This window comes from Vigna unguiculata, chromosome 10 (genome assembly GCF_004118075.2).
Source record: "Vigna unguiculata cultivar IT97K-499-35 chromosome 10, ASM411807v1, whole genome shotgun sequence".
In the NCBI taxonomy this organism is placed as follows: domain Eukaryota; kingdom Viridiplantae; phylum Streptophyta; class Magnoliopsida; order Fabales; family Fabaceae; genus Vigna; species Vigna unguiculata.
Genome location: NC_040288.1, coordinates 12,280,688 through 12,296,784, shown reverse-complemented (window position 1 = coordinate 12,296,784; position 16,097 = coordinate 12,280,688). Strand labels below are relative to the sequence as shown.

At 36.7% G+C, this 16,097-nt stretch overlaps 1 protein-coding gene across 1 annotated transcript; it reads right to left on the bottom strand.

Annotated features, from left to right (window-relative positions):
• Positions 1 to 5,425: 5,425 nt before the first annotated feature.
• LOC114165254 lies at positions 5,426 to 6,898 on the bottom strand. The gene is made up of 2 exons (XM_028049912.1): positions 6,473 to 6,898; positions 5,426 to 6,166 (listed from the first exon to the last, which is right to left on the bottom strand). Exons 1-2 carry the CDS (start codon positions 6,896 to 6,898, stop codon positions 5,426 to 5,428), a joined length of 1,167 nt encoding a protein of 388 aa, XP_027905713.1.
• Between the last annotated feature and the right edge of the window lie 9,199 nt (positions 6,899 to 16,097).

Genomic DNA, 16,097 nt, shown 5'->3' with positions numbered 1-16,097 from the left:
ATTTACCAGCCAAATTTTTTTATCTTTTTAAATTTTACACACACATAATTTCATAATTTTTTATTAAAGTGGACCACTTTTTTTAATTTAGTAAGTTCAATATACCTTGTCAAACATTACTTAATGAAATACATCGTTTTACTGTATATGGTACAAATTTGTTTCTCGGACAAACGAAAATACAATGTGATTTTTTTTTTCAGAATCCCTATTGGAATTTGGCTCCCTGAGAGACGAATTCTGAGCAAGTTTTTTTCTTCTAATTTTAGAAAGTTAAAAAAATTAAAAATTATTTTTGTTTATTAAAATTTTAAAATTTTTATTTATTAAAAGTAGTTTATTATAAATTTAAAATTTCGTTGCTGTGACAGGTGAATTTGAAACTAAAAAAATATATTCAATTTAATTTTTATAAATAAGTATGGAGTAAACAATTTGAAAAATAAAAATATTAAATAAGATAATATAAATATGTATGGAAATTATGATAATAGAAAATTTATGATAATAATATATTATAATGATCGTCGTGTAACACCCCATTTAATTAATAGTCGTAATTAAAGGAAGTGTCACAACAAAATAGTAGAGTAGCACAATCTTAAAGTTTCCACAAAACGCCTTACGATGAACCAAGGCATACAATGATATCGAACCAAACAAATACAGAAATTTAACTGAAACGAACTGGAAGTTTAAAGGACAACCAATACATGGGCCGTGGCCCTAAAAGAAAGCTCAGAGAAAAAGAAAATCCAGCCCAGATGGCTAAGCAGCAGAGTCACTGTTCTCCTATTGACCGCGAAGACCTTGCACATCTGCTCCCATCAATAAATTGATGATCATCACAAAAGAGAAGAGCCACATACAAGACAACCAGACAACAAACAGGGTAAGCTAGAGTAAAACAGTTCATCAAGTAGTTATATGTCAACACACAATCCAAGCATTTCATATATCATCCAAACATGTTCTAACTTTTCAAACAATACACTAGACTCTGACTCGACTCATCCGGATACATATAGTCTGGTCGGATTCAGTGGATGCTTGCACTTGTGGTGGATACCTCTACTCACCCCCGAGCTGCTCACCCCCGAGCTATGTGTTACAAGTGTTACCATGAATCAATTTCCCTCGCCACAAGGTTAGCCCTTAATGAATTACAGGCCTCCTGCTACTCTCACCACAGGAGTTAGTCCGCTCTAAGTGAAACTAACTGACTCCTTAGAGTGTCAGGATGCAACCTTACCTTGAATCCTTACCAGACCATATAGATGGGGCACCACCATGAACACCCACTAATAGGGGCCATGGAATTACGTCCCGATCACTAAAGCGCGACCCCGGAAGTCTCACCTAGAGACTCCAAGGAATTACACACTGACACGGACCAATCATAATTCAACAATAAGAGAACACTAATCATGCTTATGATTTCATACCAACCTCTGAAAATCAATCCTCATTCGTATCACATGTCGAATCCATACCACTGGTTATTACCCCTCCATGAATATAGGGCCTCACCTCATACCAATACCATGCCTATTTGACTTCCAACCCACTCATTAATTTCGCATGCCAAGATCCCTCAATCACATCTATCCAATTTATAATACAGAACATACCATGCATTTCATTTCACAGATTTCATACATCATACAAAATACATCATAAACCCACAATCCAATTACCAATTGAAGAAAACCATCCAACCTGCAACGAATCTCGCTCAAGCCAAGAGCCCTAGCTCAGGCGAGAGAGGTGCTCTCGTATAAGCGGTAGACCCTCGCTTAGGCGAGATCGCGACAGGTGTTGGGAGTTCTCGCAGGCTCGCTTAAGAGAGCCTGCCTCTCCTGAGCGAGACAACCCCTCACCCAAAACTGAGGTCGCTCGCTTGGGCTAAATCACAACAACGTCCCAAAGCTTTCACTCCTCCTCTCTTAGACGAGTGACTCTCGCTTGAGCGAGACAGTGCCTCGCTCAAAACCAGAACTCTCTGCCTGAGCGAGGGTTCGCAAAACCCCTGGTTTGCTCCTGCAAGTCTCGCCTGGGCGAGTTACTCTCGCCTGGGCGAGAGTAACAGATCTCGCCACTGTTTCTCATGTAACAGTCACATGCTCGCACCCAAATAACAGTACAAGGTCGTTCACAGATTCATCACAATCATATAGTTCATACAACACCCAACAAACTCTAAATCATCCAGAAAATCATTCAAGACCCAAAACTCTAACTTCCCCGTACTTGGAAAAAGTTCAGTAAGGACCCTAACGACATGACTATGAGCACAACAGCTCTAGGGATGAACTACAGGGCTGAAATAAAGGTGAACAGAACCAGTAGATGAGGTTAACAGAGGATCCTAACTGGGAATACGAAAGATGATTAAAGGGGAACCAGCATTACTTAGAAAGGAATACTTACGTGGAGCAACGAGTCCTCTTAGCCAACGTAACAGTGGAAGCAAACCCTAGCAGAGAGGTTGACGGCTGTAGTTCTAGGTTCTCTGAAATGAGTGGAAAGTGTTAGTTAGGGCAACTAGGAATGGTTTTATCCTTTGGGCCAGCCTTTAGGCCCAACAGTTATAAGACAGCCCTTAAAATATTAGGGCAGAAAAACTGGGCCTTACATTCTCCCCAACAAGATAATTTTCGACCTCGAAAATAAAGACTCAACAAGTAAACAAATGTGGATGTGATTTTCTCATGTCCTCCTCTAACTCCAAAGTCGAGTCACCTGTCCTCCGATCCCAGATGACTTTAACAAGACTGACAACTTTTCCTCGGCGTTCCTCAACCTTGCTATCCTCTAAAGCGACGGGTGGTACTTCAACAATGAGGTCTTCTCTAATCTGTATATCCTCGGCTTCCAACACATGAGCCGGGTCAAACATATACTTCCTCAGTTGCGAGACGTGGAATACCGAGTGAAGGTTTGCCAACTGAGGAGGCAAGGCTATCTCGTAAGCCACCGGCCCAATCCTCCTCGTGATCTGATAGGGGCCAAGAAACTTGGGCGAAAGCTTCCTTAAGCGGAGAGCCACTCCCACGCCCGTGGTTCGGGTCACCCTCAAGAACACATGATCCCCAGCCGTAAACTCTAAAGGTCTTCTTCTACAGTCAGCGTAAGCCTTCTGCCTACTCTGAGAAGCCTGCATTCTGTTCCTCACTTTCTCGGTAGTTTGTTCTAATAACTCTGGTCCAACAAGCGTTGCCTCCCCATCATGATACCAATAGAGAGAAGTCCAACACCTCCTGTCATAAAGAGCCTCGTACGGTGCCATGCTAATGCTCACATGAAAGCTGTTGTTGTAGGTAAATTCGATCAAGGGCAGAACCTCATCCCAAGCACCCAAATGGTCTAGTATGCATGTTCTCAACAAATCCTCTAATGACTAAATTGTCCTCTCAGATTGGCCATCGGTCTGTGGGTGATAAGCTGAACTCATGGTGAGCCTGCTACCCATAGCACAATGTAGCGTCTGCCAAAACCGAGAAGTGAACCGCGGGTCTTTGTCGGAAACTATGCTCGAAAGGCACCCCATGAAGCCTTACTATCTCCTTAATGTACAACTAGGCCAACTTGGCCATTGACATCCTCAAGTTCATCGCCAAGAAGTGAGCACTCTTGGTCAATCGATCCACTATCACCCAAATGGTGTCATGCCCTCTAAAAGTTCGTGGCAAATGGGTCACAAAGTCCATTGAGATTTTGTCCCTTTTCCACACTGGTATCTCCAAGGGCTGTAAGATCCCACTGGGTCTCTGGTGCTCCACTTTCGCCTTCTGACACGTCAGACAGACGGATACAAACTGTGCCACATCTTTCTTCATTCCTTGCCACCAGAAGTTTTCCTTAAGATCCTGGTACATCTTAGTCATGCCAGGATATAGACTAAGACGACTCTTATGCCCCTCCTAAAGGATCAACCGTTTTACCTCAGCATCGTCAAGTATACATACTCTGCTCTGGAACCTCAGTATGCCATCATCACCCAAAGCAAAGTCTTTGGCCTCATCTGACCCAAGTTGTTCTCTGACCCTGTTTAGACTGGCATCCAATAACTGCCTCTCTCTAATTGAGTCCAAGAAGTCACTAGATATAGTAAAGGTACTACATCTAATGGACTCGGACCCCAACTCCACCTGCAGCCTCATGTCTCTAAACTTCTCCAATAATTCCACCTCCTTGATCATAAGGTGTGCAGCATGTACGGTTTTCCTAATCAAGGCATCAGCCACTACATTTGCCTTCCTTGGGTAATATAGGAGCTCGAAGTCATAATCCTTCAGGAATTCCATCCACCTCCTCTGTCTCATGTTCAGCTCCTTCTGATCAAACAAGTACTTGAGACTCTTGTGGTCATTGAACACGCGAAACTGAGCACCATAAAGACAGTGTCTCCAGATCTTCAAGGCAAACACTATGGCTGCCAACTCCAAGTCATGAGTGGGATAGTTACGCTCATGCACCTTAAGTTGTCTTGAAGCATACGCCATTGCCTTCTTCTCTTGCATCAGAACACAGCCGAGCCCAAGATGAGATGCGTCACAGTAGACTTCAAATGGTTTCCCAACATCCGAAATTACCAATATTGGAGCATTAGTCAACCTCCGTTCAAGCACTTGAAAACTCTCCTCACACTTGTCCGTCCAAGTGAAGGGTTAGTCCTTCCGAGTAAGCAGTGTCAGAGGTGCCACTATCTTAGAGAATCCCTCTATGAATCTCCTATAGTAGTCCGCTAACCCTACAAAGCTCTTGATCTCTGTGGCCGACTTAGGACTTTCCCACTTTACCACTACCTCGACCTTTGCTGGGTCCACTACAATCCCCTGAGCGGATATCACATGCCCCAAAAACTGAACCTCATTCATCCAGAACTCACACTTGGACAACTTGGCATATAGCTATTTCTCCCTCAGAACACCAAGAACCAACCTCATGTGTTCGGCATGCTCCTCCTGGGTCTTAGAATAAATGAGAATATCGTTTGTGAAGACTACGACAAACTTATCTAGGAAGGGCCGAAAGATCCTGTTCATGTAGTCCATAAACATCGTCGGAGCGTTGGTCACACCAAAAGGCATAACCACATATTCGTAGTGGCCATATCTGGACCTGAAAGTCGTCTTTTGTACATCCTCAGCCTTCACCAAGATCTGATGGTATCCCGACCGCAAATCTATCTTCGAGAATACTGATGACCCATGCAGGTGGTTCATCAAGTCATCAATCCTCGGAAGGCGATACTTATTCTTAATCGTCATCTTATTCAACTGTCTATAATCCACACAAAAGCGTGAGCTCCCATCTTTCTTCTTCACCAACAACACTGGTGCTCCCAAAGGCGAAGTATTGGGTCGAATGAACTATTTTCCTAGTAGCTCCTCAATCTGACTCTTGAGTTCTACCAATTCTGCTAGAGCCATGTGATACAGGCCATCAACACTGGACCAGATCCAGGTACTAAGTCAATAGAGAACTCCACCACTCTATTAGGAGGCAACCCTGACATTTCATCTGGAAACACATCTTCAAATTCATGTACAACCGGTATCACCGACGTCACCTCTCCTCTCTCCACCTCTAGATGGGTGAAGATCATGAAACACTGCGCACCACCTTCTAGCTCCTTCCTGACTCCGTGAGATGATAACAGCTCGGGTTCCACTGTGTTGGGGAACAACAGCTTCTTCTCTCGACAATCTATAAGAATGCGATTGGCAGAGAGCCAATCCATCCCTAAGATTACCTCCAACTCTTTTAGGGGCAGGCAGATTAGGTTCACTTTGTACCTACGTCCCTCCACCTCCACCGGACACCTAGCATATAAGGACGACGACCTGACCAAACCTGACGCCGGAGTAGATACCACCAGCTCACACACCGGCAGACCCAGACGTTTCACACAAGCATCTGACACAAATGAGTGTGTCGCTCTAGAATCATACAACACACAGCAAGAAGTATTAGCTATTATGCAACTACCCATAACTAAGTTACTTGAAACAGTTGCCTCAGCTCCTGACATAGCATACACCTTGCTGGTCGCTTGAGGCCTGTTGCCTCTGTCCCTCCTCTGATGCTGGTAGGGAGTCTGAACTGGAGGGCTTGTTGCTACCCTAACAAGGTTGGGACAATCCTTCCCAAAGTGGCCTTCCTTGCCACAATTGTTGCATCTACAGTAACCCTCCATGTGTGGGCAAGCACTCCTCAGATGAGGGCCCCCACATATGTAGCACTACACTCTGCCTTGCTAGGGAGGAAGGTTCCTAGACCCTTGAGGCTGATGGTGAGGTCTATCATATGGTCTCCTCCGCTCATCATGTTTGGGCTTGGACCCAGAAGGTCCACCAATCCTTTGAGGTTGTTGTGGCCGTTGACCCTCTACCTCATTCTTCATCTTCTCCATTACTCTGGCCTTCTCCACCAGAGCAGCAAAATCCTTGATGGATAAGGGTGCTACCATCAAGCGAATATCCCCCCTGAGGCCGTTCTCAAATTTCCAGCATCTCCACTCCTCATCGAGCGGCAAGGTATAGAAGTGGCTGAGATGCTTGAACTTCTCAGCATAGTCCATCACTGTCTTCCCTCCCTGGGTCAGCTGGAGGAATTCCACCTCCTTGGCATACCGAACACTGTCTAGGAAATATTCCGAGAGGAATTTCCCCCTAAAGGTCTCCCACGTCACCGGCTCACTTCTCTCGTCCATGATGGATTTTGTACTAATCCACCAGTGCTCAGCCTCTCCGGTGAGCATGTACATTGTGAAGGCCAACCTGTTCTCCGTTGAGCATGTTTTTGCATCAAAGATCCTCTCCAAATCCTTCAGCCACTGGTCTGTTGCGTCAGGGCTAACCTTCCCATTAAACTTCACTGGGTGGTGCTTCATAAAGTCCTCTAGGCTCCACTTCCTGGCTGCAGGTTGTGGCTCGGGACCAAACACAGGGGCAGCCGCCCTATTCTCCTCCAACTGGCGGAGGGCCTCCATATGCTGCCTATGCGCATCCTCGACCACTCTTGCAGCCTCCATCTGCTGCATTGCCATCTATTGTTGCTCAAGTGGCGCTGCCTGTCACTGCATCGATGCCTCATGCTACTGCATCATCGTCGTGCTTTGTTGCATCATCGCAGCTACCATCGCCTCTATTGCCCTGGTGATATCGGGTACGTCTCCCTGAGATGATTGTGAAGTCCTACGAGGAGGTGTCATAATTCACTAGCACACAGAAAATCACTTGGTTAAGCTTGATAAAGGCAAGAATATAACTAAGAAAACTCAGAAGACACAGAGAAAGCTAAGCGGACATCCAAGTCCACAGAACTAAGGAGTGATCGCTCTGATACCATAAATGTAACACCCCATTTAATTAATAACCATAATTAAAGGAAATGTCACAACAAAATAGTAGAGTAGCGCAGTCTTAAAGTTTCCACAAAACGCCTTACGATGAACCAAGGCATACAACGATATCGAACCAAACAAATACAGAAATTTAACTAAAACGAACTGGAAGTTTAAAGGACAACCAATACATGGGTCGTTGCCCTAGAAGAAAGCTCAAAGAAAAAGAAAATCCAACCCAGATGGCTAAGCAGTGGAGTCACCGTTCCCCTATTGACCGCGAAGACCTCGCACATCTGCTCCCATCAATAAATTGATGATCATCGCAAAAGAGAAGAGCCACATACAAGACAACCAGACAACAAACAGGGTAAGTTAGAGTAAAACAGTTCATCAAGTAGTTATATGTCAATACACAATCCAAGCATTTCATATATCATCCAAACATGTAATGACTTTTCAAATAATACACTAGACTCTGACTCGACTCATCCGGATACATATAGTCTGGTCGGATTCAGCGGATGCTTGCACTTGTGGTGGATACCTATGCTCACCCCGAGCTATGTGTTACAAGTGTTACCATGAATCAATTTCCCTCACCACAAGGTTAGCCCTTAATGAATTACAGGCCTCCTGGTACTCTCACCACAGGAGTTAGTCCGCTCTAAGTGAAACTAACTGACTCCTTATAGTGTCAGGATGCAACCTTACCTTGAATCCTTACCAGACCATATAGATGGGGCACCACCATGAACACCCACTAATATGGGCCATGGAATTACGTCCCGACCACTGAAGCACGACCCCGGAAGTCTCACCTAGAGACTCCAAGGAATTACACACTGACACGGACCAATCATAATTCAACAATAAGAGAACACTAATCATGCTTATGCTTTCATACCAACCTCTCAAAATCAATCCTCATTCGTATCACATGTTGAATCCATACCACTGGTTATTACCCCTCCATGAATATAGGGCCTCACCTCATACCAATACCATGCCTTTTTGATTTCCAAACCACTCATTAATTTTGCATGCCAAGATCCCTCAATCACATCTATTCAATTTATAATACAGAACATACCATGCATTTCATTTCACAGATTTCATACCTCATACAAAATACATCATAAACCAACAATCCAATTACTAATTGAAGAAAACCATCCAACCTGCAGCAGATCTCGCTCAAGCCAAGAGCCCTCGCTCAAGCGAGAGAGGTGCTCTCGCTTAGGCAGTAGACCCTCACTTAGGCGAGATCACGACAGGTGCTGGGAGTTCTCGCAGGCTCGCTTAGGCGAGCCCTGCCTCGCCTGAGCGAGACAACCCTCGCCCAAAACTTAGGTCCCTCGCTTGGGCTAAACCACAGTAGCATACCAAAGCTTTCACTCCTCCTCGCTTAGGCGAGTGACTCTCGCCTGAGTGAGACAGTGCCTCACTCAAAACCAGAGCTCTCCGCTTGAGCGAGGGTTCGCGAAACTCCTAGCTTGCTCCTACAAGTCTCACTTGGGCGAGTTACTCTCGCCTGGGCGAGAGTAACAGATCTCGCCAATGTTTCTCCTGCAATAGTCATATGCTCACACCCAAATAACAGTACAAGGTCGTTCACAGATTCATCACAATCATATAGTTCATACAACACCCAACAAACTCTAAATCATCCAGAAAATCATTCAAGACCCAAAACTCTAACTTCCCCGTACTTGGAAAAAGTTCAGTAAGGACCCTAACGACATGACTATGAGCACAACAGCTCTAGGGATGAACTACAGGGCTGAAATAAAGGTGAACAGAACCAGTAGATGAGGTTAACAGAGGATCCTAACTGGGAATACGAAAGATGATTAAAGGGGAACCAGCATTACTTAGAAAGGAATACTTACGTGGAGCAACGAGTCCTCTTAGCCAACGTAACAGTGGAAGCAAACCCTAGCAGAGAGGTTGACGGCTGTAGTTCTAGGTTCTCTGAAATGAGTGGAAAGTGTGAGTTAGGGCAATTAGGAATGATTTTATCCTTTGGGCCAACCTTTAGGCCCAACAGTTGTAAGGTAGTCCTTAAAATGTTAGGATAGAAAAACTGGGTCTTACATTATGTAAAATTAAATTTGAGAGATGTATATTTATTTTATTAAAGTAATGTATGTAATAAAATTTTATATGTAATTAGTTAGAAGAATAAAATTAAATAATTATATGATTGTAGGTGAAATCATTTGAAAAGATAATTAAAGTAAAGTTAAAAATGAGGTATATGAATACGTAAAACATTTAGATTTATTTATAAAAATATATATAGAACAAAAATAAATATTTTAAAATATATAGTACAAAAATTAATTTTTATACAAATTTTCGATATAGAATAGATGTACTTGGTATGAACTATAGTAATTATATTGAAGTGCTTATGAACCCAAACAAATGAATTGCCTTGCCTTTTGTCTCAAAACAATGCCACAATACCTGTTACACATATGTGGTAAGTCTTGTGCAAATACGTGGTAAGTTGAGAAAGACTTTTTGTACAAGTTTTCAAAAACTTGGAAAATTACACATACCATGTTTGATGTACTTGGTATGGACCATAGTAATTACATTGAAGTGCTTATGAATCCAAACTATTGAATTGTCTTGTCTATTGTCCCAAATCAATGACATACCACCCTTCACCCATATATGGTAAGCCTTGCGCAAATAAGTGGGGAGCTGGGAAGAACTTTTTGTACAAGTTTTTAAAAACTCAGAATGTTACAGACACCATGTTTGATGTACTTAGTATGAACCATAGTAATTACATTGAAATGCTTATGAACCCAAATTATTGAATTGCCTCGCCTACAGTCTCAAATAAATCCCATAGCACATGTCACACATATGTGGTAAGTCCTGTGCAAATAAGTGGGGAACTGAGAACGACTTTTTGTACAAGTAATAAAAAACTTTGAAAATTATACACACCGTGTTTGATGTACTTGGTTTGGACCATATAAATATTTATAGATATTTTAAATATAGAAAAATATAGAAATTTTTAATAGAATTTAAAAACAAAAAAATTAAAATAGAGAAAGTATAATTTTTTTTAAAAAAAAGTTTATTTTAACAAAAAAATGATAAAGTATAAGTTGAAGATGAATACAAAGAAATGAACATGCATGCATTAAATACATTAAGTAATGGTACATGGAACACACTTTGCTAAATGAAAGATAATCAACAAGTGAGAGGTGGATGCCCCAGCATTGTTCAGACATGTTCTTTTGGTGTGTCTTGGTGTTTGGTAGTATGAACATTTTTTGGGTCAATCATGTTGTTCCTTTACATCCATCTCTGTTCTTATCCTACTTGACTTAGGTCAACCCTTTGATGTTCTTTTCATTTGTGGATTTGGACGTAGTTTTCAGCCGGTGTAAGGAGGCCAATAATCTTCATTTCTTAGTTCACCAAACAAACTTTCGTATACTTGAGACACTTGGTGCAATCTATACATAGGTGTGATGTACTTTTCAAAATCGTGGTGTGCATATTTTCATGCAACAAGCACGTGTGAGCATGGTAAGTGTAGTTTTTGGAATTTACCATAGTCACACAATAATTCATCTAAGCGGATAGCAAATCTTCCTGGTGGTCGTATGTTTCTTGGATTTTGTCGTTGCCGCTGCTAGATTTGCTCCGCCTGTCATCGTCGCTGGATCTACTCTACTTGTCGTCGTCGCTGGATCTGCTCTGCTTTGTCATCAAATCTGCTACTTTCATCGTCGCTTCTACTCCACTATTACTATTGTTGTTCCGTTCATCGCTAGTGTTGGTTTGCCATAAGGATTGTTGTTCATCATAAAACATGAGAGTTGTTAATGAGATTAATGTATTAAAATTTAAATCTTATCTTGTGCTAAAGTACTCCCTTTTGTAAGCGCTTAACTATGAATTTATGTTGAGAATATTTGGTTATATTGATCTTGGCTCAAGGTTAGAGTTCTGTTATGTTTAATTCATTTAGTATGTATATTTTTTTATTAAGTGCCAATTGTAAAGATCATATATTGTAGTTGACAAAAATGCCTTGTTTTGTAAAAGTAGATATTACAGATGCTATTATTCTTTTTGGTCAAGATTGCTAGTAGGAACGATTGATGTATATGTGTAATTTTTTTTTTCTCTAATACAATATGTTACATCGATTATTGTAGAATCGATTATTGTAGAACCGAAGTGAAAAAATGTAAAACTTATTATATTGTTAATATAGTCGGATTCAAAATTGATGTAATAAGAAGTAAATAACCGATGTAAAACGTATTTTTTGTACCGGTAAGTGAGTGAGTTCTAAGTAATTCTTTTTTTATAATATTGTAGCATTAGTCATTCTAGTAGAACTTAATAAGTCGATAAAGAACTCGACATAATTTACATTTATAAACGAACTACGAACTAGTATAAAAAAGGTTAAAATACTCCCTTCATCCATGTTTTTGTTGAAAAATCTTAAATAGGTCCTAAGATTTTTTTTAGTCTCAATTAGGTCCATATTTTTGAAAATGTGTAACAATTAGGCCCATTCCGTTAGTATAGAGTTAACGGTGTTAAGGATATGCCACGTGTCAGCTTCTCATTTTTTTGAATTTTTTAATTTTTTTGAATTTTTTTGAATTTTTTTTTATTTTTTTTTTAATTTTTGTAATTTTTTTTGAAAATTATTCATGTCACGTGTCACATCAATATTGTGCCACGTGTCAAGTCAGTAAGGTGACACGTGTCAAGTCATTGTTTGAATCTCAATTTTGTCCATATATTTGTTATTTTAATTATATTTCAGTTCATTTTTTTTTAATTTTCAATTTCATCATTTCTAAATTGAGATCAAATTTAACTTTTATATAAATTTTATAATGATATTTTTATTAAACATTTTAATAATATTAAGTTTATTTTATATTTTGTTTTAAAATTTTAAAATATTTATTTTAACTTATTACAAAATTGTTTTAAATAATTTATATACAAATGTTAGAATTGGTTTAAAATTAATAATTTTATAAATTTAAATATAAAATTTTAAAATAATTTTGTAAAAAGTTAAAATAAATATATTTAAAAATATTTTAAAAAATGGACTGAAATGTAATAAAAATAACAAATATATGGACCAAATTGAGATTCAGACAATGATTTGACATGTGTCACCTTACTGACTTGACACGTGGCACAATACTGACGTGACACGTGGCATGAATAATTTTCAAAAAAAAATTCAAAAAATTCAAAAAAAAATTTAAAAAAAAATTAAATTTTTTTTAAAAAATTTCAAAAAAATTCAAAAAAAGTGGAGCTGACACGTGGCACATCTTTAACACCGTTAACTCTATACTAACGAAATGGGCCTAATTGTTACACATTTTCAAAAATATGGACCTAATTGAGACTAAAAAAAATCTTAGGACCTATTTGAGATTTTTCAACAAAAACATGGACCAAAGGAGTATTTTAACCTATAAAAAAATGCATAGCGTAAATTTCATGTTATAAAATATGTCCTAAAAAGAATGATAGTTATAAAATAGTAAGATTTAAGAAAGTTTTCTGATGACATTAAAAGTTTGAGACTATAATTATTCTATCATACACAACTTTGCTAAATATTTAAAAAGTTTTGATACACTTATTAACTCCGATTCAAGGGTGGCTCAACAGTTTGGGAGGCCTAAAACAAACTTAAAAATTGAGGCCTTTTATTTAAAATTTATTTTTCGAGCTTTTTTTTATACAAAATTATTTATTAAATTCTCATAAGTAATTTCATTGAACATTTATTTCTCAATATATAATAAGATTAATTCGTTTAATCTTTCTTGAGACATTGTTGATCTTAAATAAATTTTTATTGTCTTTAATGTTGAGAAACTCCTTTTGCCTGAAACAACTAACACTATAAAGGTTAACATTATTCTATAAGCTATATATGTATTTGGAAAAAAAAATATTCTTTTTATATAATTAAGAATTTCAATTGGTTTATCATTTTTCAAACCTATAATTAATTTCCCTTAAGATATTTAATTATGAAATTAAATCAAATTCATCAATATCCAACAAATTATCATGTTTTAAGATTTTTCAAGATTTAAGTATTTTTCTTTCAAAAATGAAATATCTATACATCGTAATACTCAAGACATTTGTTCTTTTCAGAGCTCCTTTTTGTTATGCAATTAAAGCCTCAATTCTTCTTTTTTGAATAGCTTGATTCAAATTTTCTAATTGACATGTCTATATATTTTTATATGAAATAAAAAATGATAATATATAAAACACTATTAAAGATAAATATATAAAACGAATGAATTAAAACAAAAAACCCCGGTTCTGGTTATTAAGAAAATAAACTCGATAGTAGACTTGTATCTCTTTTTCGTTCTTAAGTCTCAACTTTTTCACAAACCTGCCAAGTTATTTATTTTAAGATTAATCATTAATAAAAAATATATATTACTTTTCTCATCTCGATAGTAAGTCTTTTTTTTTCCTAAACTTGAATTATCTTTTTACAAAAAACTCAACTATGAATTATGCTTCAATTAATCTATTATACACCAAAAGAATAAATCATAATCTAATTGATAGTTTTGTAAAAATATTTAGTTCTTCCTCAAGATATATGCAAAAAAAAACTCTCGAAACCTGTAAATCTAAAAGGACTGAAAAACAAAAGTCGTCAAAAGAAACACATTTCTAATCCTAGTACAAATCCAAAATAGAATAAAAATAACAACAACACAAATAGAAAGAAAAAACATACTAAAACTTGAATTATCTTTCTACAGAAAACTCAACTTTGCATTATGCTCAAATTAATCTATTATCCATCAAAAGACTAAATCATAATTTAATTAATAGTTTTGTAAAATAGAATCAATTCTTCCTCAAGATATCTGCAAAAACAAAAATCTCAAAACTCGTAAATCTAAAAGTACCGAAAAAAAATTAGACAAAAGAAACATATTTCTAATTCTAATACAAATCCAAAACAAAATAAAAATAACAACAACACAAATTGAAAGAAAAAGCATTCTAACCATAAATGAGGATGAAAAAATTGGTACACACGGATAACATGAGATTCAAGATATTTAAGGGATGTAATATGCCAAAACCCCCAAAAAAGGACTCTTAGAAGAAATTAAGGTAAGAAGAAGTAAGAGAGGTCATAGAAAGATAAGAAAAAAGAAAATATAATCCAGATCGATTATAAGGGAATAAAGATAGTTAATTTATAATTTATTAAAAAAATGTTTTAACTCATTAATTATCATTTTTACTACCAATAAAAATAAAAATACACTAATAATAATTTAATTAAATTTTATTCATAAACATAAATTTATAATTAATTTAATATAGCTACATTTGTAATAAAATATTTTTTTGAGGCCTTTTTTTTTATCTTAAACATAATTTTATAATTAGTTTAATAGAGGTATATTAATTAGTACTAAAAAAATTTGAGGCCTTTTTTTTAAACATATTTTTATATTTTATTTAATAGAGAAATATTAGTAGTAAAAAAAATTTGTTGAGGCCTTCTTGTCCTTGAGGCCTAAAGCGAGTGCTCACTTTACCATTGAGTCAGCATTGCTCCGATTTTTGTCTATATGTTTTTCACACTTGAGAAACCATAAAAATGGGTGACATTAGCCATGGATACCTATCATTTACATGTTTTACATCACTATAAGAAAATCTTCGATTAGAAATCAATTTTAGAAACAAAAAATAGTTAATAATTATAGTTGACCAACTTAAATACCAATCTATAAAATTGAGAATTATTGGTTACTAAAATAGTCATTATTATAAATAAAAAATATAATTAGTTACTAAATTTTTTACTAATTAATTAGAGACTAATTTAGAAATTAATTCATTTTGTAATCGAAACTTAAATAGCTAATTTGTAGTAATTAATTTCCTTTGATAATTAAAATCATGGTAGCTAATTTTAAAGATCAATTTAGTGACTAATTATAATTTTTTATTTATAATAATAATTATTTTAATAACCAATAACATTTAATTTTATAAATTAATATTTAAATAAATGGCTATTTAGAAATTTTCTTCTAGAGTATCGTTTGGAGTTCATTGGGCTGATGTTTGTGTGTCCACTGGCGGACCTAGGACGTGACAGGGGGGAGCCACGGCTCCCCCATTTTTTTTTTGAATTTTTTTTTATATATATTATATATATTTTTAAAATTATATTATATATTATTTATATTAAAATTATATTATGAAAAATTATAATAAAAGATAAAATAAAAAATTTTAATAGAGACATTAATTTGTAAAAGAGATTAGGGTTTTTTTCTGACTATAAGATCTTTTCATCATGTAAATTATCATGAAAGTATGTGAAGAGAGATAAATACAAAGGTTGGGAAATAGAGGTTGGAAACACATAGATTGAGATTCATGTATACATTCTTGCATGATCTATCACAAATCAAGGTTTGTATCTTATTATGATTTATGTATGTTAGTTTATGATTCTTTTTAGGATGTTTCTTCCAAATTAAGTTTATCCTAAATTAATGTAACCCTTAATTATGATTTTAGGGATTCTTTTATGAAATTGGTATGAACCCTAATTATAATTTTTCCTAAATTATTATAATCCTTAATTATGAAATTTAGGGATTTTGTGTTTTTCGCTACTTATGGTATTTTTTTTTAAGTTTTG